A 25,585-nucleotide genomic window follows, 5' to 3' on the forward strand; every position below is an offset into this window, starting at 1 on the left:
CAAAGAAAAGTTAGGTGTGTTGCTCTGAACATGAATGAGAAATTGATAGACCATGAATAAGTAGTCAGACTGCAAAGGAATGAAAAGGATAAAGATACCCATGGTGCATGATAAATTTCCTTTGAAAATAGCCCTAGATAAGATGAAAAGTCAGTAAAAATATTAGCCATATTATGATGTTGTATGGTCATCTGTGTTGAAATTTCCAAGTTGGGTGTTTTCCCCTTACTTACCCTCCACCCAACGACTCAGACATGCTGTTTCTGGGATGTACAGTAATACAGAAACAATGGGTAACAATTTACCTCGCTTTGATTCACCTTCGGGGACCGAGTCACGATGGTGTTGTCAGCATCCTGCCATCTCTTGGGTACGCCCATCACGGTGGGTTACCATGTCTCCGTGTAACTCTTAATAGATGCTGAATAGTGGTAAAACTCCGATCTTTCTTTCGGAGGGCATATAAAAATTTACGATCCTTCTAGAGAGGGCTAATCTTGCTCAAGTGAGCCACGTGTTACAGGATCGACCGACGCCTCAGTGTATTTTAATCTCAGTATTGATACGACTTTCTGCAGTACGTTTATCTCCGATGTGATTAAGATCAATCAAGTGTCCGCGGAATTTGTACTTGCATTTATAGATACGTTACTCTATATTTACAAATGAACGAAATGTTAATCACAAAACGCTGTTCCGACCGTAATATCGTAATACTATCCAACCGCGATCAGTGATGACAGGATGGACTGAACATGCGTACTTACAATGAGGTGGTACATGTTGATGCCTGAGCTAGGAATCGACGCTGAGCATGTAGGGTCTTCGTTACCAATGCATGCCTTCGTGGTTCCCGCCGACGGTGGGTCTCCGCTTTGAAAGTATTCGACGCCTACATATGACTCAGTGAGATGTCTGATAAAAAGACCACAAGAGCTGAATTACCATGATGCTGGTATCCCAGATCTTGCGATATCATAGTAGGAACCCTGTGAACCGATGTTATTATTGCTGTCATCAGGTGGAGCAGCAGCGTACCCATCACTGCCGTGTACGCCTCGAAAGATATTTGAACCTAGTTTGGAATCAACGAAATAAGCGTAGCTAGGGTTTCCGGTCCTGCGGAAGATGTTTGTCAGCTACACGAAGACATGCCAAAGGATAGTTGGACCTCGGTTGACCAAAGGTGTACATTTTTAACGGTCTGACAAAATTAAAGTCTCAGACACGTCAAAACAGTGACAGAAACGCGTACACGTCTGGAAAGTTTTGCTGTAGTGTAATGCTATATGACGCATAAGGACTGCATCACAGAGAGAAGAGGAACACTTACCCGCCAAGACTGGAAAGCGCCCCACCCAAGGAATGTCCAGATGTGGCAAGAGTGTAATTAGGATGACTGGCCAACTCGGATTGGATTGTTATAATCACATCGCCGACAATGGAGTTCCAACTTTAACGGACATGCTCGAGATAAGGTCTGAGACTCTATGCAGAGACAACTCACGCAGTATGAAAACCATGGTGAACTTGAGTACCAACTGGATAGCCAGTTAGATATAAATGATCAGTCAACAAAAAAGACGCTTACCGGGTGCATTGACGCCTTGGATGTTCAAATCGACAAGCGTAATATCACCGTCGGTTGCCAAATCCTGGACAGTCGAACTGGAATATGATAACATTAGCCACATGTACTTTACGGAATATTATCTACTCACCTTCCGCGGAAAACGATGACGATTTCGCCCTTGGTGTCGTCACGGGCGAGAAATGCCTGAGTATCTGTTGTCTCATTGTCGTATCGTTGAACAAGGGTGTTTCCGTTTGGGCTAGCACACTCGTCAAGATAGGCAGAGGAGGCGTATTGAAGGTAATAGACGAGGTCATCGTAAGTCTCTGGAGCATATCACTAAGAATATAAAGGAAGAAGATATGAGCTCCGACGAACCGTTGGAGACGGTACAGCGGGGCTGGATTCCCCTGCTAGGTAGAGCCGAGACTGAGAGGAGAGGAAGAGCAAGGAAGGAAGCTGACCAGAACATGCTTGGTTGCGTTCCCTTAGAATGCGGGTTTGACAGCAGTGGTAGTCATATAGTATGGCTTTTATATGTGGTACGCGACTGTGACCTCACGGAGAAAGACTTAGGTGGCTTTGGATGACAGGCGCATATCATAAGACTGGGACGACTTTGCTTCTCTGTTGTGAAGTACGGCGTTACAACATCCTAAGACGAGTATCGTCCGCCGTGTATCATATTAATACTGATGGGGACGGCCGAAGATCTTTATGGATCGATTGCGCAGGGTATGTATGTAGATCAAGCGCATGATCACAGGGTCGACGTCCCCGGTAATTATGAGCCTCGATGAGAGGAACGCCATTCTCAAGAAACGGTTCAGAAGACAGCGAAAATGCTACAAGAGCAAGCGTGCATTCCGCAGGGACGGTATCAAATCGAGAGAACAATTTGGCAAGAGCAGTCGATAACTTACTAATAGAACGACAGGTCATGGAATGAGATGGGGTGATACTCTCGCCCCTGGAGATCAGCCATCAGGTCAGTAAGTGAACAGCCGCTGGCTCTGAGTAGCTGCATAACTGCTACTACGTTACTTTGTCGTCGAGAAAGGCATCCGCAGTTCGAAGGGCAGAAGATTGAGGCTCCATGGGGTGAAGGAGACCGGACGATAGACGGCGCAATGGTTATCATCTACTTGGAGGACGATGGTGTCAATAACGGGTACGTTGGATTGTGATTTACACGGCGTACGCTTAGATCATTTCATAAACGTTCAAAACTCCCGATATAACGTTAACATAGCTGCCACCCGTGAACACGCTATTCCGCAGAGATATTGAGCGTGGTTTATCTGTTCCAAGTTTCACTGCGGCCTTTTGGTCAGACAGACATCTTTGCATGTACCAGAACACTAAATTATGGCAACGGTTTGCAAGTTACGTTTCCTAAATTGAAAAAAAGAGCCTTTCTTAAGGCTCCTTGCTGTCGTCTCTAGTCCAGAGCGAATGGTGCCATTGCGCAAATGTGTGAAGGCGTCGCAGGAGGGCAACGTTCGCCAGTAGTCCTGTGCGGAAAATGGCTAAGTCGACGAAGGTATTGCGAAAGTGGTACAAATTTAAGCCGCGTTTCGATTCAGCCTCCGAACGATCAGGGCCGCGGCCATCCGAATGCTGCTACTGTTGACATCATCGCGCTCATCGACGTCCATGCTCATTCCACGCGATTTTTGCGACTGGGCTATACGCCCTGGCAGCTAGGCTAATACCACTACTCATAGCTCTGCGGCCTAACTCTGGCAGGCAAATCAATCACCGCCATCGGCCCATCTCGACATCAATGTGGCGAACGGCGCTGCGCATGCACAGGCAGTACTTGGTGCACCATGTTGACACTGGCAGGTTCTAGCGTATTAGCGGGACTATTAGTCAGATCCATGTAGGAACACCAGTTTTCTAGATGACAGTTCTTAACCAGTACTGGGCAAGCTAGCAAAATGGTGGCCTTGACTTCAGCACCGTGGTCATCGGTCATCACGCCCACGCCCGAGAGACATGTACTTAAGGTACGTTGCAGGTAATAGTCAAAAATCTGTCTCGCTAACCTATCCCAGGTATCAGAATCTCTACCCTATCTTGGGCTACGCTGTCACGGACCACCCGGACTGACATACTCATGTCAACCGTTCCTAAACCTCCCATCCGCGGGGAATCCGCTGTAAAGTGGAGTGGTTCTTAGTCAACAATCGTTCTCACCTCCTGGGTGGTTTCCCTCATGGCTCATTTACCGGATGCTGTGTCTCAGCCTAGAAGTTCTGATAGTGCGCTCGATAATCAAAGACAGACCGTTGGCATGAGGCTAAAGCGGGTCCACAACGGGATATTAGGTCCAGGACCAGTGGTCTCGTCAATCTTTGTTCCGACTATACAAAACCCATGCCATCCATGTTGTTGAAGGGTCCGGCTAGCCTTTCTCGGTTAGCACGAAGCAAGGATCGTCGCTCTATCGTGGGTAGCAAGAACCCGCACATGCCTATTGGTATGTTTTTTTGTTATCTCTGCTCGACCTTGGGAAGTAACTATATGAACTATACCATTTAATAGGTTTTAGTGAATTCCCACCAGGCAACCAGGACGCTCTCTCCATTAAATGGATGTCCATAAAAGAATCATCAAGAGACAAGGATTATGGTATATTTTCTCTGAACCTTATTCAAGTTCTCGGTTTGGAAATCACAAACAGTGAAATCGAAACTCCGACACAACGCGTCCTTGACTTCTTCAACTCATCTCCTGGAAATTTCTCCTTCATTCGCCTATTTCTCGACCTCATCCGTGTCCTAATGCCTTCCTACGAGCTTCCTCCACTCACCGACGATCTTGACCTGAACAATTTCGAGACATTCGCAACGAGCTCCAAGAGAGCCCCGAGTTTGGGCCCACTCTGGTTTATTCCCCCACGCTACAAACCCACGCGCTCCAGTAAGCGATCCATCCCGTTGCTGCACTGTACGCTCACTTTGATTCAATAGACACACGTTTGGACGTGATTTCCATTCGCCAAGCCCGCTACAGGGACTGTCGTCCACGGGCTGTTCCGGATCAGGGAAGTAGCAGCGGTGAGGACTCAGACGACGCGATGATGGACACCTCGCCGGACTTTTATGAAAGCCCCCAGAGGGTCATTTGCAGAGAGCATATATCATATCCTGCCGCTCCATACGGTATGTTTTCTTTTTTTTTTTCTGAGATTTCTGGACTCTTTGGCATCCTGACACGTGCAATTATAGCTCCGCGCGCGTTTTCTTCTTCGCTCCATGCCCAGCAGGATAAGGTCCATTCGATGAGGCCTCCCTTCCCTTCATCGAGCTTGCGCCCAGCCTGTGAGTGGAGTTTGCATTATTTACAGGTCGCGCTAATTAGTATTCTGCACTTAGCACATCGGATGCTCCCACCCTATGCTTATGAGCCGTCTAAACCCGGCCGCTATCAATATTGAATATGTCTCGCCTTTTTTTCCGCAGTTTTTTAGTCCCAGCTGTCCTTATGCCTATTAAGTACTATTGAACATTACGCTTCCATTGCTAACTATCCCATAACTTCTTCATACTGTTATGATTTGCTATTGGTATCCCTGAACTATTCTGTAGTAACTTGACTCAATACTCAAATTCTGTGCATCAGTTCGTGAAATTTGATGAAATTTGCGGGGATTGTAGGATAGCAATTTTATGTGCTGAAAATGGCCGTCGTAAAGGCGGATTCCAAGGGTAGGGAGCGTTTTCGCAGGCCTCTGCGTGACTCTCGAGATTGTCACAATCTCTGTCGACACAGAGATACAGAGCTCCGCTCGTCCATGAAGAGGGATTGCTGGTGCCGTCTGTGTCTCAGTGCCGAGTCTCGGCTGATGCTGATTCATGAGAGACATCGGCGCTAGGTGTCTCTTCTTCATTCCTACTTTCATCCCGCATCCCTAAGCTTCGAGGCTTCGCCTCCTCCTGTGGGTCATTACACTGGGTGTTTCTCCGAACTTCGCAGAATAGTCTTGTGAACGCGACACTAACCAGCTGACTCGGACCAGTGGTTCGGTGTGTTCTACGCCACAAACTCGGCCAAACGAACAAATCCATATGTAACTTTTGGTCTCACAACTGCTAGGTCTCGTCTCATCTACCATCAGTCTTCTCCCGTTGTTTACTGACTTCTGTGACTATACCGGATTTATCGACAATGTTTTCCCGAGCCTTCCATCCAGGATGTCCCCCCCCCATCCTGCTATATAAGGACGCTGAGTGTGTCCCAATGCCCACGGTGGTACCTCTTCCCACTAGGTACCGCCCCGGGTACCGCTGCACCATTCTGACTGCCTGGACAATATTCTGTCGATATCCCTCATGCTTTCATATTACTTCCTCTACATATGAAAAGCGTCGCCCGTTGGTGGACTCCCAATTCCGCGCGATTCAGGTTTTTCATGCGAAACTTCGGCCACAGCATGGACAATGTCACTACACTTCAAGGGTCTATAGCTCGTGGCTACTATCTTTGGCTTTCTCGGTGTGTACGCTTAGGTCTCATCGTACTATGCTGTTGTTTGTTGTCCACAGGCCTGATGTTACGTTCTCTGCTAGTCATTGACTACTCTCAACATCACATTATTTGTGGACTCGAACATGCTGTCAGGTCCGTTGTCTTGGCATGTTACGTTTATATTTAAGGCGCCATTAATACTTCGCTGGTCGGTCGTCAGTGCGGCATCAATACTTGGTCCGAGGGCGCTGACGAACTCGACCGTGTACTATGGTCGCATGATTCTTTTCCCCTTCTTCCCCTTCTTCCCCGGTATCCTTGATTCTTTCGATAACGAGCGTAAGGTGATACAAATTTCGGAGATTTCCTAGATAACAAACTCAAGTGCCATTTTCTTTTGGCTGAACGTGTCCACGATGATGGAAACTTCGACGCTAGAACTGGTGACTTCGACTCTTCCGGAAGCCATGTCTGCGAGGTATTTGGGGTGGTTCTTCTGGCTATCGAATGTATTCGTATTCCATGACAAATCCAGTTCTTAATGTACGATCGATAGCCCTGCAGGTGTTCGGCTTGTCAGCCTGACCGTACGAAACTTGGTCGAGGAAGGTCGGAAAATATTGGTATGCACCTCCTTTTGCAATGCGTGTAAAATTCTGAGATCACTACGTAGGTCTTGAAGTCTGAGGCTTGGATCTTTCATTACTAGTTGCACGAGTGCCAAGTCCGTGAGCTGACACCTAGGATTTGCATCAAGTCGAATTCACTCTGGTCTGTTCGTCTGATCCACAACCCGGTGATGTCTTAGTCTGGTTTGTATATCGTTACATCTTTACTTCTCAGTGGCGTCGAGAGACAATATACCGGGCAAGCACCTCCATGCACTGTTTTGGTGTACCTAAAGCCACCGCGCTCATGGGAAGCCGTCGAAATGTCTATAAATATTTGCTCTGTCTCTTCAACACTTGCTCGGTTACAAATTCAACGCTCTTCCTCAGGGGCACACCCATCTCGCTATTGTCAAGATGCCTCGAAGTTGGCGCACTAAGCTCTCCCTTGCTACAGAAATGGACTCGCAATCCGAGATAGCAGCCTATCCCGCTCTCGCGGACATATTCGACTCTCTCAGTCTCGATAATGTGCCTTCAGATTCTGTATGGCACAAATTACCGAACTCTTCCCGACAAGATGTGTTGGGTATGCTTCGCTTATCAAGTGTATACAGTGGCATTCCTCTGATCTTGTTATTGTTGCAGATACACGCCTAATGTTGATGAAGATCGGGCAGACGCAATATCGTGAGAAAGGGCATACTCAGGAAGAGTCCAAAGCAATGGAGGAGTCGCTCGCAAATTCACTCGCAGCTGTTAACATCAACTCTGAATTGAATTCAGCACTGGAGAGTTCTGCATCGGGTGAGCCCTTCACGAGTAAGTCCGAGCCGCAGTATGGTAAGGCTAAAAAATTAGCGTTTGCTGTTGGGTCCGTTCATCACTGGTCGTTTCTCTACAGACACGCGGGCGCTAACGGGCAACGTTCTGAAGCCAGAAAATCATCCTTTCCCTGGAGATTTCGTTTCAAAGTCGAGTTCTGAGAGGAGAGGCAGCCAAAGTACGTCTCTCTTCGCTTCCGTGTACCCTATCAAAATACCGATACCTCTTCCGTCCCAGCCTGACGAAGCAGAACTTATCATCCCTACCAGTACCGGTCGCCGTTACCGACCTGGGGTGAGGGGGATTCATCGTATGTGTTCGAGTAGTTGATCCACTATGCCCCGTGTACTTCTCTTGGAACATTTTACGTGCAGTTTGTAATATGATCAATTCTCGGGATGCTGGGTGGCCTCGCGACGGACCATGTAATGTTCCATGTAGTGAACTATCAATAGATCCGTGAATTGAATAAAGACTTGGCATCCTACCATGTCATTACCTTTGACAATGCAGTTGATATGCGCATAGCCATGATGTTTTGTAAACCTTCTAACACGTACGTTCAACCTTCATGGACTTGACGAATGGCGCTTGACCGCTCTTCAGAGATACCTGAGTCAAATAGTGGCTCAGACATATGCTCTTGAGTTTGGAAGGTAGCGTGACAAATTGGGGGTCGATGGCTCGTGGTAGATAAATCTTGTATTGTATCATTTTTTGAAATAAGATTCAAACAGGATTCTAATAGATGTCCTGTGTGCTTTAAATAAAATCTTGGGAACCCGCTGTCGTCGTGGGAAAGAAATAATGTTGTTGCGCTCAATTACCCTTCCCAAAGTTGCCTATCGCGCCATACGGTCGATGGCCCCTTTTTCGCGACGTTGCAACTTCATCGCGTGCAGTGGTGCAGGGCCGTGATGAGCATTATTTAACGATCATGGAGTATTACAGGCCAGTAATTGGCAAGTTTACAGGGTTCAGTCTGGGCAGAATTTTGTGCGTGTTGCATATTTCTTTCCATCGTGAACAGCCTTTTGAGCTTGGTGTGAGCAGGCAGGTCTTTGAAAATGTTGCATATCTATCTCCAAACTCGTACGACCGCTGGTCTGACGGTGCATGTATGACCAAGCGAAGGCATCCAACCATTTGACGTGAGCTCGACCCAATCTTCCATGTATCTACGATACCGCCCTGGTATCACTGTCATCCGAATCCTACATATTCCAAAATCCTGATCGTATTATGCACATCAATGCACCGTTGCTCAAGGCACCTGTCTCACCCACTGCCCCAATATACTACGATAAGTTATCCAAAAACACGCATAGCCGTCATCTTGCACCAAGCCTGATGGACTTGTCCGTGGCGACGCTTCCTCCAACTCTCCAATAAACAGTCCTTCTGTTAATCTCAACCCAGGTGTCAGCAGAAAGCCTTTACCAACAACAATTCCCCGCTGTTTCAGTTTTCCAAACGTTCTTCACGGGCAGAGACACCATCACAATTCAATAAGGCTGTGTGTCAGGACGTGCAGTGACTTGACTCTCGTAGCCATCACTGCTGTTTTCCGGAGGCAAATTTTGACGGTTACAGATACACTCACTGTAATGGCATCTCCGACCTGCTTGTCTGGCGCGTCATCATAATGGTAGGGAGGATTGGGTTTCGTAGTATGGTTACTATGTAAATGATGTCAAAGGTGATGTCAACGGTCTACATTCGACAATGATCACTCCAAGTTCTTTAGACCACCAGCAATGCTTGGGGCTTCTACCTCAATGTCTCGTACGCTCCTTCTGCCATTAGGCATTCAGTCAGAAGCACGGCGGATGTTTGTCGTGCTTTTGGTCTACGCCAGCCTCCTCACCGTATCTGGAATTGTCTACATCTCCTTTCAGAAATTGTCTGTTCCCAATCAGAATTCAAGACTGGCCTCTGCACCAAAACAAAGGACCTAGGGAATAGCGGATTACCTTCGTCTGTCTACATCGAGTGATGATACTTCGTTCTTGTCGAGTGCGGCGTGGACACCACTTAGCTTGAGCACTTGTACCTTCGGAATGTCCGCTCATTATGCACCTTGCGTGCCGCGAAGATTACCGAAAGACACTCTTTATTCAGAGGAGCTATTGTGTCCTGCCTTTGAAATTTGCCAGCCTTACTTTGCAACTGAAGAGCACAGGGAGCGTTGGAAAAGCATGGCGGCGGGTATCAAAGAACGTGGAATGTTACAGGATAACGGTTGGATGGTGTATATAAAGGACAGTCGGGCCAGAATTTCGTGCGTCTTCACCAGTGAATGCGAGACGATTGTCGGGGCTGAGTCTACGTTCAGGTGTTCAATAGCGTCTCTTTCAAACATTCAGTTGCAGGATATGATCGCTGGACGGCCGACGCCTGTATGGGAGGGCTTGTCTCGTTGGAACAACTTCAACCCTTCAATGCGACCGAAGTACTTTGGAACAACAACCCAACAAAGATCCATCCCAATGCCATAATTGCTCTTTCACTTGATTCATATTCTTTCCAATGCCATCTTGATCGTATGACGCACATCCTCACCCAAGGCGCACACCTCACCCTTCGTAGTGAAGTTCCATATGTAATAATGGGTCGACGTGGGAACGATTTCGTCCAGCAACTCTGGGAACGGCTGGGATTTGACGAAGAACACGTATTACACAGTGCGACAGATGATATTATGCGAACAGGATGATATTTTCTTGCCGAGCGGTTTTGGTGCATCCTTGGTTGTCCCTCAGGACTCTTAAAGCGTTTGGCATCAATGTCCTGATTGAGTCTTCGACGAGAAAGAAGGTTTACTTGAATCTCTTGTTCATTGGTGAAGCTCATAGATGGCACAGATAATGTACATGTCGCGGTCCAACAATCGTGCTGCAAATGGCGGGCAGGATCATCAACGAGTCTGCTCTTCTTGATGCGATACGTGAGCTTCGCGAAGAACGAGGCAGGGGAGAGGAACTCGTCATGTTCGATGAGAAACAATACGCTTCTGCCTCCGAGTTATTCACGGACTTCAACGAGATTATGGCTATCATCGGCCCTCATGGCGGAGCGATGCATCATCATCGGTGGGCTGCCCGAGTACTCTCATTATAGAAATGATGCCGACAACTTTTACGTCAATGGCAATATACGAGGAGGCGTCGGTGCTTTCCCAAACGTACGCAGTCCTCGTGATGGAGCCGAATGAGCCGAAAGAGACAGATATGGTCATTAATCCAGGACATGTTTTGAGAATTCTGAGAGAGCATTTAGGTGTGGGGATGTATAAACCCAGATTTTTGGCATTGAGAAATGGCGCGAAAAGGAAGGATTATGTTGAGTATGAATCTTTGGCTAAAGATCCGTTAAGGATTAGTTACCAATGGGGTGGACAGGAGCTTGGGTTGTAGATTGATTACTTAGCAAGTTCGAAATGAAAGTCGGATTTTTCAATAGAACAGAAGGATCTCAGGCCTACTGTCTTACCAAGGGAAGCTGGTCTAAATTTATAAAAAAGAAAGTGACACGGATGGCACTTCTCATCATCGATGCTGGTGATCTCACTCTCCAGTGCCTGGTCCTCACCGGTCGGTGTTTCAACTCTTGGATCGTATGAAATGGTCAACATGAAGAGAATTTCAGAATTGCCTGAATGGAAAGAAATAGCCGGGCTTCGTTTGATTTTTCCACCAATTGCTTCGAAGGTACATCACAACATCAAGTTCGAGTGATGGCGAGAAATACCTAGGGCCATAGAACTGTTTTAATAAGGATATGTCGAAGTCGCAGGCACATACAAGAACGAAGCAGATCGGGTAGAAATGTTTTAAGTAGATAGTATGCATTCGGTCACGACAGTCATGCAATAGGCTTAAATCGTCCCTAGGTATGCACCGCAAAGCCTAAGAAAATTCAGAATGCGAGAACCCGGAGACTTAAAGGCTGAAGTATATTCTTGTACTCGTAACCACACGGCCAATGATATAGATTAGATGTAAACGCTGGAACGAATAGTAAGACTAGTCGGAATCGGGATTGAACAGAAGCCGAGGTGCATTGTACTCCGAGTTAGGCGCTTTGATGCGTTCGTTGTGCCTCCCCAGAAATGTTAGACAGACTTCTGTGAGGATGTCAGTAGTAACCAACACAGAGCAGGCACTGACATCACATACCAATAGAAAACTCAGCGCCGCATGTAGGACACGCAGCTATGGGCTGCTTGATCATATATATTCGGATAGGCATTTCAAACAGCAGACATGCGTTGAAGGTCCCTGCAGCACTACGTACTTACCGCATGGCATAGAGACAGTCACATATGAAGATTGTATGGTGGTTCTGATACAGTGGAAAAAGGAAAGAAAAGAGAAAAGAGGGAAGGTTGAAAACCAATCGGAATGGTGATGACTGTTCCTCTGACGCGTCGCGACAAAGTGTCAGTGGAGGCGAACCTGTCGAGCGGGCCTTGAGTTTATTTCGTATCTAAAATAAATACAATGATGATGAGATACCAATATAATGAAGACCATGTAGTTTACACACTTTCTGTACATTACAAGTACTCCATGGATCCAAGAAAGACGCTCAAGCCAAGAAGAGACTGCTGAATGTTACCGGCAACGGAACAGCCACGTGGCTACGCTGACAAATCACTCGACTGTTCCTCTTTCTCCCGCAATCTCAACGCAGAAACAAAGGAATTCCCTCTGCAAGGTACATAATCCCTTCATGTTTCATGGCATTAACATTAAGGCACAAATACCTGTGGTCCCTACTATCTTTATTCAATTTAACCCGTCTTGATTTGGGTGAAAACCTTGTAAATCTCTGAATTCGCTTTCACATCGCCGTGAACCTTAACTCCAGATTCAAGAACCTTATGTTAGCGGTTATTGGGTCGGCTAGTATGTTCGAAACTTGCAACTGAAGATAAGGATATCTGGGCTGTACAAAGCTGTACAATGCAGACGAACGCGTTTCAAGTAAGTCTCTCTTACCATCATTGACAGTGCTTTCTTGCGCTTTACCAAGACCCCAATCATAGGATCTAGGTTCCAAGGGGTTCGAGATGACTATTATAATCATTTTATTTCATGCCATACCAGTGGTAATGATTGAATGTCACCCGCCTGCGGGGATATATCAATCCCGTTTACTAGCTTGAAACTTAGGTTTTTTTTTTGACCCTAATATGTACGCTACCTAGTCTTCTGTTTCGTCCAACCGGATCTTACTGCTGGATACTTCTGAACGTACGCCACCCAACAGTAGCGAGGCCATGCCGCCATCAAATGAGACGAGACCGCAATAATGATTTCCTGATATAGCGGAGTGACCTACATAGTAGGCGTAATAGGATAGGGTCCTTATCACTTGTTTGTCTCCTCTCGTCTTCTCTTTAATCGCAAATCGGTAACCATCTCCACTTCCACAGTCACAAAAAGCGCACCATACGTAAGTCCGCGGGCCAACCTTTTACAGATGTCGGACAAAGTGATGATCGTCGGTCCTTATATACAGGTTTCCTTTGATTTCTTCATGGGTTGTTTGGTATTTCTCTATTCATTCAAACTGCCAGGCTTTTCATCTTCATCAAAGGGATCCAGGAGCTTTGTAAAAGATACATATGCTCACAAGTCTTGTCTTCATGGATAAACGCCATAATTAATCTCAAAGGCCATCATTGTGCAGCGCGATCTGGCAAACCGCTTGGACGCTATTGGCACTCTCGCGCCACATCAGGATTACAAACATTTCTTTGATGTGGTATATAATGTAATTGACCTTCTCTTCTTTACACGACCCTGTTCCTTCATTTGCTTCAGTGTGTCCAGGAGCCCACGATTGTCAAGCGATTCCCGAACCGTTTTGTTGGTCAGCCTGAACTCCCTTGGGTACGTCCTCGAAGTCCTATCCGATCCCTGAGGATGCATTCTGCATGCGGCCAGGATCATATGTCTATTCCTCCGACCAAGGTCCGATTTTTGTATCAGACTCTACGAAATGTTGTCGTTGTTCAATTCTGCGTGTTCCCCGTTCCCGGTCTATTCTATCTATATTCAGTACCTTCATTGCAATCAGCTGTTGCTGCCTGTCGACGCTACCTAGAGTACGCAATCTAGCGAACCATGGAAATGTCCAGATCTGACGTTGTTTGCGCCTTGAGATAGTTCGATGGATCTCTTCCCTTCGTACACATTTTCATCCTCCTCCTTATCCTCTCCTCCTCATCTGTCGGTGTTTCTTTCGGTACCAATACAGACAACGATCCGAGTCCCACGGATCCTATCTGCGATAACTGAGTGCTCTTCATGCCACCCTCATGTTTTTCTTGCTGAATGTCTCTGTCCGATTTCGGTCACTCGGCAGTTTGGGATTGTGACGCCACGACTCTGTACAGCAGCCGTTATTCAACAAGGTCCAGGAAATCACGTGGATAACATGCCGAAGTGCGCGCTTTGTTTTTTTTTATCGGTGATTAGTTCGCTTCGTAATGACGATAGGTTGTTTACGGTGTCTTGTCTGGCAACATGATTACAGTCTAACAACCTCGCCTCGGGTTAGGCAGCCGCCTTGCTTCTGTCCGTTTATAGTTTAGCAGCTCTGAGGACGTTCTATGATGGTTACAGTCTTTGAATGTATGATCGATAACAGTTCGGTTATGACTAGGTTGAGGCGTAGCAAACTTGGGACAGAAACCGCGAAATACATTCATTCATCTTGGCATCGATGGTACCCAAGCGGCTAGGCAATGGATGCCTCAGGTCCTTCGCGGGACTGCCATGATCTACATCTAGGCGCTGAGGCTTGATTAACTTCAGTGGGATTTTTCGTTCCGAATGGCGCACGGATAGTGACCGGCAATTTGATGGAAGGTCACTGGTAAGTATTTCGGAAACATGAGCGATTCCACTCATGCAAGTCGCTAATTGTTTGTTCCAGAACACGAGCAAGGAATACGGAAGGGGGGCCTACCAGGCCATCAAGGCACGTGCAGAAGGCTATATACTAGGTACCATATATATATAGCCAATCCTTCATTTCCATCAACCCCCTCCTCGGTGACCCCACCGTCCTTTGACTATCCAGTCCATTCACGCTCCGACTCTCTTTCATCTTGGAGGACATCGCTGGCTACCGGTCGTCAGTATGCCTCATAGCATTCGTGCTACCTTATGCGATACTGCTCAGAAGCTGGGCTACTTTCATGTCCCAGTCACTGCTCTCGAGCCTCTGCGGGGCCCCGACGCCGTCAACTTTGACGAACCCCGGTTAAGCCCTATCTGGTTCAAGCCACCATGCCCACCATGCCCGTCAGGTACGTTCCGTAGGCTGAACGTGTAATCCCCGATCACTGACCGTTATTGCAGCAGATACCGACATGCAGGAGTTGCCGAAGATGAATATCAGAACAACGCGATATCGTCAGAGAGGTCGTCCTCGAGAAGAGTGCGAAGTAACACCAGAGGAGGCCCTCGCTAACATGCTTGCCGCAACCAGTATTAGTTCACGATCAAGTTACGAATTGGGAAGTTCCGTATCGTCGGATTCATCGCCCAGTCCCCGAGGGCCTGAGGACAGTGAGTGTCATCAATAGATCTAACTTGGGGACTCTCGACCCTGACCATCTTTTTACATTCACAGTCCCTCGGTGCCTATTAATGGACAACATCCCGACGCCCGCAGCTAAGTCGGATCTCGTTTCGAGGTCGACCGCTGAGAAGAGGGGAAGAAAAGGTAAGGAACCCTCGGCTTCGGTTGTGCTTCGTCTCGTACTTATTCAATTGTAGCTCGACGACGAAGCGCGCCTTATAGCCCGTATCAGTACTGTCCAGCATTGCAACGGCCAGACCGAAGCCGAGGGGCGAGGGATCCTTCCCCCATGACTGTTGTTTCTGACTAGTTGTATACTGCGTGTACTTGCCATGTAATTCTATATCTATATTATTCAGTTCAGATTTGCGCCGGCGACCACGAGGACAGTCGAAACTTGTTCACCAAAAAGGGCTTAGGGTCTTATCCCATTAGGTACCCCGGGCGCTTGTATATCGTCTACATGAGCGGTTACTGATCGCCAACCTGAAGTTTCCCTCTGCCATTTTGCCAGATCTTTCCGCCGTTTGCGCGGTATTATCGACTTGATGGAAATTGGCGCTTCAGTTTGTGGCGTATTACTTTGAACCTGAGTCCCTGATGTTGTAGATCATTCCAAAGTTTTCGCAAAATCGACATGGTTATTGTTGACTCATCATCTATAGGGACCATCTAACTAGAAGCTCAGGCCTTGAGCTGGTCAATCTAGATGACCTCTGGAGTTTAAAGTTTCAGTCTGGTGTCGGTGACAGAAGAATTCGACGAGCACTTTTTCTAGGAATCATTCAGTGAGTGGTTCGGAATGCGGCACTATTTCCAACTTTAGATTTTGGTCCACGCAGCGTCAGCAGTGCTTTGATGGGAGCTCATGAGCGCTGAGGATCTAGAGTCTCTATAGAGGGATTGCGAGTGCGTTAAGGCACTATCACTGATCCCTATCTAAGCCCAAGCTTCGTTCTTTGCGATAGCAAAGTAGGAAGTCTGTCAGGAGTAGACCGCGAACTGTACCCATGCGCACCCTTGCTAAACACAGATCGCGAGTACATGATAAACAAAACCTGGCGAGGGACAGCAAACTTGTCATAGAGCTGATGGCGAATCTTTGTATTACGAAGGGCGATGTCTGAAACAAGGCTATTATTACCTATTCGTCATCGCAAAGCTGTAACGTCGAGAGAGAAAAAAAGACTTCAAAACCCGGTGCACGATGTACGCGATATTGAAGTACGGATTCCATCGTTCTTCTATGAACAGAAAGACACTTATTTTGTCGGCCCATACGAGTTCGATAGAGGCCAAAATCTGGACCAGATGAGAGTATTCATACAAGAAGAATGAGCCTACTCCGAGATATGGATAAGGCGCATACTCGGGGTGTGCCGTTGTAACATCGTAGTCCGGGGAAAGTTCGTTAATTCCAGGAGTCGCAGACTAAGGGTAGCAAAGGATTGGGTCTGAAATCCAGAACTATCTCGATGAGAAGTCGAACACTGCGTCCTTTATATACTGAACTGTTTCGCTGCGGCCAAGTGAGTTTCGGTCCTCGTTTTGAATAAAAGTCGTGAGCCATTGTTCTACATGATTGAGTCAAATTCAGGTACCAATATCGTTTACAGATAATAAAGCATACCTGAAGCCTCGTAGCAACATGATGGAGAGTAGGAGCGGAAGCTTCGGCCCGGAAGCCGATGTGGCGCGAATGATGGCGCTTCACTCAACGAGGCTGCCATTCCTTATTCGAATTTCCGAGTGTTGAGATTTGGACTGTATCCAGAGTACATGCTCGTAAGACCTTTAGTCTTTGGGTTACAAACTCCTGAGGAGTTCCCCCATTGACTTCTCATATTTATACAGGACTACTCCTTTTCTAGTAGTTTCTACCTAATTTCTTCTCTTTCCCTCGGATTCTTTCCTTACTCAGCATGCCGAACTCTCTCGCAGATTCCAACACCGAGAGTGGCTTAACTTGGTCTCTTCTTGTTAAACGGACCTCGTACATCAAATAATGTATGTTCGCTGCGCTCCATATCATAGCGGGTTGGCACTGGAGCTTTCCATCACAAACCAGCTAGATGATGAAAGAATATCCTTTATTATCTGGTGAACAACGGTTGCTATCATTGGCACAATAAATTTTAGCCTCCGGGCCATTGAAGAAAAGAGGATGAGAAGAGGATGCACGCTGCGAGATTCCTTATTTATTGTTAAGTGCAAGTTCATCGACTGAGAGATCATAACAATTAGTACGCTGGCCGTCACGTTCATCCATTGATATGCAGTTTGAATAAGGCTTGAACGTCAGCGGCATATAACATGCATATACATTTTGGACATTGGCGCTTTGACGGGCTTCCAGTGGTTTGTTGACCTGGCTTTTGTCTTGTTGTCACCCCGAGCCACTTTGCTTCCCTTTATAATGGAACACTATGACTTGTTCTTATTGCCGCACTTACCTCATCTTCAAAGCGACATATCTCACTCAGACTACGTGTTAGATTGAGTAAGTGCACTCATTCTCAACACATTCTTAGAGTCACTCACAGCTTCGAATTAGTACAAAGTTCCTTATTCCTAATCAGCGTGACTTGGACATGGCGACCGCCGTACTACCAGGATCTTTGACACTCAGTCAACCTCAGGACAAATACATCTATTCGCACTCATTCATTAGTCTCCTCCAGACCAACGACCCACCTACTAACCCAGATGCCACTCGCACGATGATGGCACAAGCAGCCGACGATATAGCTGTTGCAGAAAGGAAGATAGCATCCCTTCGGTCTCAGATCATGGAAAAGGAGGCAGAGATTTACGCCTTGCGTCAAGTTATTGACGACTGCACCGCTGTACTCTCCCCCATACGCCGTCTGCCAACCGACCTCGTCCTGGAGATCTTTCGCTTTGTCGTCCCAGAAAGGTATAACGTTTTCGACATTACTCGTGGACCGTGGCTCGTTACACGCATATGCAAACGGTGGAGGACCTTGGCATGCACATACGGTGCCCTCTGGTCATCAGTACATATCACAAACATCGCGTCCCGTGCCACAATACGCTCCCTCAATGAACCCGTCATGCTGCTTCAAACTGCTCTGGGGCGATCTAGCACGTTTCCTCTTTCAGTATGGTTCGAATATGGAACCAAGAAGAAATGGTCAGACTACGCGAATTTCGAAGATGAATACGATTCGGAAGACAGCTTGTCATCGACGGACAGTGACAATGGAGAGTTCAGTGCGTCAATAGATGGCGAAGATGACGATCAAGAGGACAGCAACGAAGAGGAAAGCGATTACGAAAGCACTGTCGACAGTGTCGATACGATGGTCGACCGCCAACTTGTGAAAGTGCTCATACAGCACTCTCACCAGCTGCAATATCTAAATATCGAGGTAGCGAGCCCTTCCATACTGAAATGCCTCCGTTCACTACACGGACGGCTGGACCGTCTGGAGAAAGTGCACATATCCTTGCCCTGGGATGCACGGGATCACAATGAGCTCCAAGAAGCCTTCACCCTTGCACCCAAGCTTTGTTCTGTTCGTCTGAATGGACTCTCCTTAGAAAGCGTGCTCAACTTCCCACTCATCCAACTCAAATCCCTCGACCACCAGCCCCAGAGAATGTATGCGGATGTATGGCTGTCGACAGTCCAAACCATCCTCCTTCAGGGGTCTCATCTGACAGACTACGCGCCCCCTTCACCCCCGAAGCCATACGATAGTAACATGCCTTGGCTCTGCAGTTACTCGATTCGTACTTTTCGTGTCAATGCTTGGTATGTGCTCGACTACTTCCATCTCCCAGGAATCGACGAGCTACGCATCCGCCACTTCGGGTGGGCACGTGATCAAAGTGCAGGAGACACTCTGGCAGCCTTCATCCAGCGTTCAGGATGCACTTTGAAGAAACTCCACATCCGAGGTATTCCAGATAGCATCCTCTCGGCATTCCCGTCTCTCCACAACAGCCTTGTCGAGCTCGAAATCACGGTCACTCATTCGAACGAGAGGCTTCTGTCAGGGCTAAGCGCCTTCATGCGTGCACCTGGTCATTTTTCGCTTCTATCAAGACTCGAGATAAAATGTTCGAATGAGATTTCCTGGTACCCTGAGGTGCTTTATGATTCTTTGAAGGAAATTTACGCTTTCGTCGACGGTCTGTGGAGTGCAAGAACGAAGGTGCGGGTTGAAGTCTGCATCGACACATCTCGTTTTGATGTCCATCGAGTATGCAACGTTGCGAAATTCAAGCATCTACTAGATGAAGGAATGGATATCGCCATTTTTGCGGTGGGCAAAAGCAAGTCTTGGGAAGACACTACCAGTGAAGAAGAGGATGATGTTTTGGACTTGCGTAACGTTCTTCTTGAGGAAGACAACAGTAGTGACTGAGAAGACGATTTTCAGCATGACGATGGTTTAGGTGAAGAATCCGATGTGTGCTAGATTCCCTTATACCTATGCGATATGATTAATAACGATATTTGACGTGACGATGGAACAACAGTACTGAACGGACATGACTTCAAGCAGAGTGCGAGGTAGAGCGGGGCGGTGCGTATAGTCGCGTAGAGTCCTGCATAGGCTGAAGTCGGCCATGCAAATTTTGTGTCATAGTTGCCAAGCAGCGTCTGCGTAACCAATCTATCAGTTTCTCGCAGAGGACCATATATCTGGCACTCACTGTGAAGTAGACCCCACAGGTTCAGCTCCAAATCGTATAATCAGCCTCGATGTCGTTCAGGACGACAGTACATGCTTTGCATATTGATAGGTCCAGAAACGAAGCTTGAAGGCATGACTGCAGAGTTGTTTGCCTTGGGGCTGACATCATGGTCACGGTAAGGTGCGATGTGGCCAGTCGGTCCGTCGGAGATCAAAGATCTGTTCCTGTCATCTTCTGTTCATTTTCAATTTTTGTGTACATTGTACTACCCTCGCATTCGTTCAAGCCATATCCATGATAATCTTCTTAGGCAATGGTTTTATGTGACTAAAACACAGAGCACTGGCGCTATGTTCACGAATTACGTCCAGCGAGGCCCGAAATCTCCTTTAAATAATACGGCTACCAAACAACCTTGTCCTCCTCGAAGTCAAGACGGGGAAAGGGCACAGCATGGATTTTTGTTTGGCTGATGAAGAGACGGCTTGCAGCCTGGAGGAAGCGGGCACAAGAGTCGTTCAAGATGTAATGCGTTGACACGGAGGGGTTTTGTGGGTTCTCGTTCTCTATACATGCTGTTCCCACTTCTAAATGGCATGTATAGAATTCGTACTACCCGTGCCAACTCGACGATTCCATATTCGGCACCCATCAGCGCAAGATTCATTATACCAGTTCCAGGCAAGGATGCTCTATGCCGCCCTTTTCGTCCATGTCCACTTGATGGAGTAGGCGCGCTCGACGGGTGGTCATTTGTCACTAGGATCTGCATAGCACAACTGGACCTGCTGCGCCCTACGCCTTATTTTGAGCATCCGAGTCCGTACTGGCAGGCAATTACCCGGTCCAACGTGCGTCTAAAATTAGGCCATCATCGGGCAAGACTAATGCTCCGATATGGTTTCTAGTCGAAACAGAAGCAGATGGGACCAATCAAGCGCTTCTGATCCCTCTCGTGCGCTCTATGATCATTTTTACGCAACCTCTTGGTGCCTTACGGGGATCAGTTTAAGAGCAAAGATCACCGTCTCTCCCTTCCAAGAACTCCGCCATTTCACGATGACCACCGACGACGGGAAAGGCGTTTCCTTGCCTCAGTTCTCGAAGGATTATGATGAACAAAGACCGGAAATTCTGACGACGAAAGAAAGACTATCCAGCGCATTCACTATCGCTTGCTCTGGTACGAAACCATGTCCTGCCTCTTCTGCCTTCTTCTCATATCAGTCCCAGGTTTTGCTCTTATTAGCGACGGGTTACAGAATGTAGGCTTGTAATTCCCTCGTGCCGAACCCGTGCTGATTTCTATGTCCATAGAACATCATGTCACTCGTAAGTCCGCTCTGGGCCCTACATCTCGGCACTCGTGACAATCCTTCCTCAGACGAATGTCGTCTTTGCTCAGCTCTATGGCTCAGCATACACTTCCCACTGGTCGACGCAGTTATCCAATTCTTTGACTGTTGGTACTATTTTCGGTCAGATTATCATCGGTTACCTCTGCGACGTCAAAGGCCGAAAGTGGGGAATTGTACTTTCGACGGTCATGATCGTCATTGGGATCATACTCTGTGCTGCATCCCATGGCGCCAATGGGAGCTTTATAGGCTTCCTTTGGATGTTCACTGTTTGTACGTTCGCCTATTTCCACCGGGTTCCGTCTCTAATTCGCTGTATTCCAGGTCGAGGTATCACTGGTATAGGTCTGGGAGGAGAATACCCCAGCTGTTCAACATCTGCTGCGGAAGCTGCCAACGAAAAGATCAGGAAGCAGCGCGGGCCAGTTTTCATCATGGTCACCAACTTTATGCTCTCTTTCGGGACACCTTTCGCCTGCATCCTCTATCTGATCGTCTTTGAGGCAGCAGGTAAGTTTTGCTTCATATGTTCGAACGCCATAATGACATCCCTTTCCTTAGGTGGTTTAGATGCGAATCTTTCAACTGTGTGGAGAACTGTTTTCGGTATCAGCTGTATACCTCGTCAGTTTATCATGTTGACTACTATCATGTCCAGAGTGTTGATCTGGTACTACACCTACAGCTCTCGCGGTATTCTATTTCCGTCTCAAGATGCTTAACTCACAACTCTACCGGAAAGGTGCCATCCAGCACAATGTGCCGCACCTGTTGACCATCAGATACTACTGGAAATCCTTGATCGGCACTGCGGGGGCGTGGTTCTTGTACGATTTCATTACCTTCCCCAATGGCGTCTGTAAGTGTACACTCTCCATTACGGTGTTCACGAATTTAATTACCGAATGGCAGTCTCGGGTCAAATTATCTCCTCTGTCGTCTCGGTGAAAGGAAAGGCACTCGTTCGGAAGACAGCGGAATACCAACTCCTTTTGGGCGCGATCGCGCTTCCGGGATGCGTTGTTGGTGCATTATTGGTCAATCGTCTGGGGCGGAGGAACACAAGTATGTCACGTCAATAGACCTTCTGAAGCGATGTTGCACCTGACCCCCCGCGCCACAATTTTTAGTGATTCTCGGGTTCAGTGGATATCTTATTTTTGGTCTGGCGGTCGGGTGTGCCTATGACAGGGTCATCAAGAATGTCCCGGGGTTCATTGTATTGTATGTTGGTTGCTACCCTCTTGTGGTCGTTGTTCTAATCTGAGGGGGGCTGGGGCAGATATGGTCTGATGAACTCTTTTGCTAATGCCGGTCCTGGGGACATGCTCGGATTGACTTCCAGTGAATCATATGCGACTGCTGTCCGTGGGACATGCTATGGGTTTTCAGCAGCCATTGGAAAGGTCGGCGCAGTTGTAGGAACTCAGGCTTTCACGCCAATTCAGCATAATTTGGGGAAGCGATGGACGTTTGTGAGTTGTTACTCGAGCTGCGGAATATGCCTCTTATTTTTGTCAGATCATTGCGGCTATCTGTGGTTTGGCAGGTATGACTGTAACCTGGTTCTTCATTCGTAACGAGTAAGAGTATTTCGGTCACCTGTATAGAGAACTAACTTTAAACTTTCTTCCTTTAGTTTGGATAGAGATCTGGCTATGGAGGACGCAAATTTCCAGGCGTTCTTGGAAGCAAATGGTTGGCACGGAGACGTTGGCGCGGCAGAGTCCGTTGATGCTTTAGTTGCGTCGGAGAAGGGCGAGGTATCTAAAGAACTGATGGTTTCATAGATGGTCAGGTGAAAAAGAAAGCTCTACTATCTAACATATGTTTTGTTCATATGAATGTATAGACTGTGCATTTTCTTTATAGGCGTGCAACCGGGCAACATGAGGAGGCGGGTCCGGGAAAGCCCAAAATGTCGATGACGCGTGACGTCATTGCGCTTTGCTAGCGGGAACCAATTACCACTAATAAGTGATGTTTTTTCCCATGCTGCTTCGACATCCTTGATTTATTCGGGACGAAGTCTATTCCTTCACTTGGTGGAACCGTCTTCCCCTTTTGAGCCTGCTTGGAACATAATTCTGCACCACATGGTCGGTGACCCAGCTGCTTGATGAGTATCCGGCCCCCTCGTAGCTTATCGTTGTCATCTGTTCAAACGGCAACGGTACTTAGCCGAGCGCGTTTCATTAACGAGGAACTATACCGAGTTTTGGGTCACTGACATCGTGCATGTGCGCCGTTCTCAAGCAAACTACCCAAGTGGGGAACTCTTGGCGTCCAAATTTTAATCCGTAAAGTCCACCTCCATTGTGGCACTTGTCACGTCGCGATGTTTCCGTTTCAAAAGGGTAGGAAGCTCACCCTCAAACTGGCTGACCGTATTCATCCTTCGGACTTTCACCGATGAGTCGGTTTTTTCCTTCTGGCGCTGTCTACTATCATGTGTTCGTGTCGAGTTTTGAGTGGTGGCTTGTCGCTACAGTTCTCACCAGGAAGTCACTTTGCCTTTTCAGTAGGGTCTCCCTTGTGGTCTGCCTCTAGAGCTGGATATGCTGCTTATGTTGTTCACGTTGTAGCAAGTCGGTAATGCGGAGCAGCTGAGGTATAAAGGAGACGATGGAGGTCCCGTCGACTTCATCGAATCTGACTACAGCCTCTTTTCTCACCCCAAGGCACGATTATCATGCTCTTCTTCACAGCAGTCGCTCTCGTCTCTTCTCTCGTCTCCCCAGTCTTCGGTGCATCGTACCAGCAAACCGACAGTTTCGTCGGTTCTCAGTTTTACTCTGGTTTCTCGCATCAAACGATTTCCGACCCTACCAATGGGCGTGTGTACGTGACCTGGTTGATAATCCATCTCATGCTAATGCACTGATCGTCGCAGAAATTACGTCGACGTTTCAACATCTAAATCACGCAACCTAACCTATGCGTCTGGTGACACCTTCATCCTACGCGCTGATGATACGACCGTCTTAAGTGCAAGCGGACCCGGTCGTAACTCCGTTCGTCTGATGTCGAACAACCAGTACAACAGCAACAGTGTCATGGTGTAAGTTGTATAATGCATTTAAAGAATTAATGTTGACTTGCTTATTCAAGATTCAACATCCGGCATATGCCCCAAGGATGTGGGTTCGTGGTTTTCAGTACGAGCGGAGTGTATGGCATTCAATTTATTCTAGCACCTGGCCTGCAGTATGGACTGTGGGGAATAACTGGCCCAACGGGGTGAGGTTTTCAGACCTTGTAAAAACCTCACGTTTACCAAAACAAATTTAGGGAGAGATAGATATTATCGAAGGCGTTAACAACCAGGCATACAACCAGGCTACTTTGCATACCTCATCCGGTATGCTAATTCTGTATCAAAAAGACCGATGCTCATATTATTATTCAAGGATGCACGATGCCTAGTAGTTCACGCGCTCAGACTGGGTATTTTCGTTTCCGGCTTGAAAACCCATTTTACCATTGAAAATATTTTTAGAATTTCTCTCGTAAACGACTGCAACGCAAACGATAACGGTAACTCAGGATGCGGTGTCCAGATACAGAATGCGAATAGCTACGGATCGGGCTTCAACAACAACGGCGGAGGCTGGTTCGTCGTCAACTGATTTCTCGGTAATTGCGACTGACTTTGGATTCTTAGGTATGCTCTTGAGTGGACCGGTTCCTTTATCAAGATCTGGTTCTGGGGCAGGCATGATTCCAACGTCCCCTCTGAAGTCTCAAACGGTAGCGGTTTCGTCAACACCGACAGCTGGGTCAGTACTTCTCCCATTTGGAAACCTCAGTAGTAACTCAAGGTGCCATAGGGAACCCCCGCCGCATATTTCCCGGGCAACTCTTGCCCAATTGCGAGCCATTTCAGTGCCCAGAACATTATTATTGACTGTAAGCGATGACCTATAATACTTTTTTCCGTGAGTTCACCTAGACAATTATCTCAGTAACTTTCTGTGAGTACCTCTTTCTTTTATTATCATTTATTTCCCTCTTTGTCTTACCACATTCTTAGGTGGCGATTGGGCTGGAAACGTCTACGCAAGCTCCGGTTGTCCTTCCTCCTGTGTTGGTAAGTACACGACTTACATGAAAGCAATCACGAAACTAATGCTGCACATATTAATAAGATTTTGTCAACAACAACCCCAGTGCCTTCGCTGATGCTTACTTCGACTTTGCTTGGGTCAAGATATATGACTGATTTAGCATTGATACTCTTTATTTTTGTAGTTTACTTTGAAGAATGTTATGCGGTGCAGATGTCTCTATACCTCCGCTCCTATGGTGGGAGGACAACCAATTTAAATACGTTCGTTATGGATCATAGCGTCCAAAAATACGCGTACGAATCCGGACATCCCGGCCGCCGCAGCAAGGATTACTTTCGACTTATCCGCAAGTGACCGACGGGAATAGAACACGGGATGGTCGCACGAGTGGGACAAGACCTGTCATTT

General features: G+C 47.3%; 12 protein-coding genes across 12 annotated transcripts; 10 read left to right on the forward strand and 2 right to left on the reverse strand.

Annotated features, from left to right (window-relative positions):
- Positions 1-544: 544 nt before the first annotated feature.
- On the reverse strand, positions 545-2,222 carry BT62DRAFT_995035 (alpha/beta-hydrolase). The gene is made up of 11 exons (XM_043190502.1): positions 1,952-2,222; positions 1,722-1,899; positions 1,592-1,668; positions 1,508-1,541; positions 1,334-1,453; positions 1,256-1,285; positions 1,172-1,204; positions 1,039-1,119; positions 946-989; positions 768-892; positions 545-716 (listed from the first exon to the last, which is right to left on the reverse strand). The coding sequence occupies exons 1-11, from the start codon at positions 2,043-2,045 to the stop codon at positions 678-680; spliced, it is 855 nt and encodes a 284-aa protein (XP_043038557.1). The 5' UTR covers positions 2,046-2,222; the 3' UTR covers positions 545-677.
- Positions 2,223-2,230: 8 nt separating this feature from the next.
- On the forward strand, positions 2,231-3,085 carry BT62DRAFT_995036 (uncharacterized protein; the record flags this gene model as incomplete). Its single annotated transcript, XM_043190503.1, has 5 exons — positions 2,231-2,450; positions 2,511-2,565; positions 2,634-2,744; positions 2,855-2,950; positions 3,019-3,085. Exons 1-5 carry the CDS (start codon positions 2,330-2,332, stop codon positions 3,083-3,085), a joined length of 450 nt encoding a protein of 149 aa, XP_043038558.1. The 5' UTR covers positions 2,231-2,329.
- Positions 3,086-3,853: 768 nt separating this feature from the next.
- On the forward strand, positions 3,854-5,080 carry BT62DRAFT_208072 (uncharacterized protein). The gene is made up of 5 exons (XM_043180054.1): positions 3,854-4,058; positions 4,124-4,210; positions 4,263-4,501; positions 4,552-4,902; positions 4,957-5,080. Exons 2-5 carry the CDS (start codon positions 4,170-4,172, stop codon positions 5,016-5,018), a joined length of 693 nt encoding a protein of 230 aa, XP_043038559.1. The 5' UTR covers positions 3,854-4,058; positions 4,124-4,169; the 3' UTR covers positions 5,019-5,080.
- Positions 4,954-5,616, reverse strand: BT62DRAFT_207346 (uncharacterized protein). The gene has a single exon (XM_043180051.1). The coding sequence runs from the start codon at positions 5,481-5,483 to the stop codon at positions 5,142-5,144; it is 342 nt and encodes a 113-aa protein (XP_043038560.1). The 5' UTR covers positions 5,484-5,616; the 3' UTR covers positions 4,954-5,141.
- BT62DRAFT_207956 (uncharacterized protein) lies at positions 5,617-6,846 on the forward strand. Its single transcript, XM_043180053.1, has 6 exons — positions 5,617-5,955; positions 6,014-6,202; positions 6,270-6,393; positions 6,451-6,527; positions 6,585-6,672; positions 6,723-6,846. The coding sequence occupies exons 1-5, from the start codon at positions 5,750-5,752 to the stop codon at positions 6,589-6,591; spliced, it is 603 nt and encodes a 200-aa protein (XP_043038561.1). The 5' UTR covers positions 5,617-5,749; the 3' UTR covers positions 6,592-6,672; positions 6,723-6,846.
- Positions 6,731-7,749, forward strand: BT62DRAFT_933480 (uncharacterized protein). The gene is made up of 3 exons (XM_043186568.1): positions 6,731-7,246; positions 7,306-7,660; positions 7,720-7,749. The coding sequence occupies exons 1-2, from the start codon at positions 7,075-7,077 to the stop codon at positions 7,641-7,643; spliced, it is 510 nt and encodes a 169-aa protein (XP_043038562.1). The 5' UTR covers positions 6,731-7,074; the 3' UTR covers positions 7,644-7,660; positions 7,720-7,749.
- A 1,511-nt stretch (positions 7,750-9,260) lies between these two features.
- On the forward strand, positions 9,261-10,198 carry BT62DRAFT_1007435 (uncharacterized protein; the record flags this gene model as incomplete). Its single annotated transcript, XM_043177340.1, has 3 exons — positions 9,261-9,389; positions 9,441-9,763; positions 9,829-10,198. The coding sequence occupies 3 exons, from the start codon at positions 9,261-9,263 to the stop codon at positions 10,196-10,198; spliced, it is 822 nt and encodes a 273-aa protein (XP_043038563.1).
- A 185-nt stretch (positions 10,199-10,383) lies between these two features.
- On the forward strand, positions 10,384-13,870 carry BT62DRAFT_1007436 (uncharacterized protein; the record flags this gene model as incomplete). The annotated part of the gene is made up of 7 exons (XM_043177341.1): positions 10,384-10,574; positions 10,603-10,666; positions 13,180-13,254; positions 13,314-13,382; positions 13,437-13,597; positions 13,659-13,790; positions 13,858-13,870. 7 exons carry the CDS (start codon positions 10,384-10,386, stop codon positions 13,868-13,870), a joined length of 705 nt encoding a protein of 234 aa, XP_043038564.1.
- Positions 13,871-14,300: 430 nt separating this feature from the next.
- BT62DRAFT_208223 (uncharacterized protein) lies at positions 14,301-15,459 on the forward strand. Its single transcript, XM_043180055.1, has 5 exons — positions 14,301-14,370; positions 14,431-14,806; positions 14,859-15,068; positions 15,133-15,225; positions 15,279-15,459. The coding sequence occupies exons 2-5, from the start codon at positions 14,638-14,640 to the stop codon at positions 15,389-15,391; spliced, it is 585 nt and encodes a 194-aa protein (XP_043038565.1). The 5' UTR covers positions 14,301-14,370; positions 14,431-14,637; the 3' UTR covers positions 15,392-15,459.
- Positions 15,460-17,672: 2,213 nt separating this feature from the next.
- On the forward strand, positions 17,673-19,475 carry BT62DRAFT_920819 (uncharacterized protein; the record flags this gene model as incomplete). The annotated part of the gene is made up of 1 exon (XM_043184250.1): positions 17,673-19,475. The coding sequence occupies one exon, from the start codon at positions 17,673-17,675 to the stop codon at positions 19,473-19,475; it is 1,803 nt and encodes a 600-aa protein (XP_043038566.1).
- Positions 19,476-20,808: 1,333 nt separating this feature from the next.
- On the forward strand, positions 20,809-22,897 carry BT62DRAFT_898855 (MFS Git1p-like glycerophosphoinositol permease; the record flags this gene model as incomplete). The annotated part of the gene is made up of 12 exons (XM_043183347.1): positions 20,809-20,932; positions 20,983-21,014; positions 21,067-21,081; positions 21,134-21,380; positions 21,432-21,617; positions 21,669-21,731; positions 21,793-21,966; positions 22,020-22,172; positions 22,238-22,331; positions 22,390-22,582; positions 22,629-22,690; positions 22,747-22,897. 12 exons carry the CDS (start codon positions 20,809-20,811, stop codon positions 22,895-22,897), a joined length of 1,494 nt encoding a protein of 497 aa, XP_043038567.1.
- A 902-nt stretch (positions 22,898-23,799) lies between these two features.
- BT62DRAFT_898702 (glycoside hydrolase family 16 protein) lies at positions 23,800-25,329 on the forward strand (the record flags this gene model as incomplete). Its single annotated transcript, XM_043183343.1, has 11 exons — positions 23,800-23,948; positions 24,001-24,168; positions 24,219-24,251; positions 24,302-24,347; positions 24,399-24,468; positions 24,518-24,554; positions 24,607-24,720; positions 24,772-24,886; positions 24,938-25,016; positions 25,141-25,197; positions 25,256-25,329. 11 exons carry the CDS (start codon positions 23,800-23,802, stop codon positions 25,327-25,329), a joined length of 942 nt encoding a protein of 313 aa, XP_043038568.1.
- Positions 25,330-25,585: the final 256 nt, after the last annotated feature.

The sequence above is a fragment of the Guyanagaster necrorhizus genome (assembly GCF_019112545.1).
Source record: "Guyanagaster necrorhizus MCA 3950 unplaced genomic scaffold BT62scaffold_16, whole genome shotgun sequence".
NCBI lineage: Eukaryota > Fungi > Basidiomycota > Agaricomycetes > Agaricales > Physalacriaceae > Guyanagaster > Guyanagaster necrorhizus.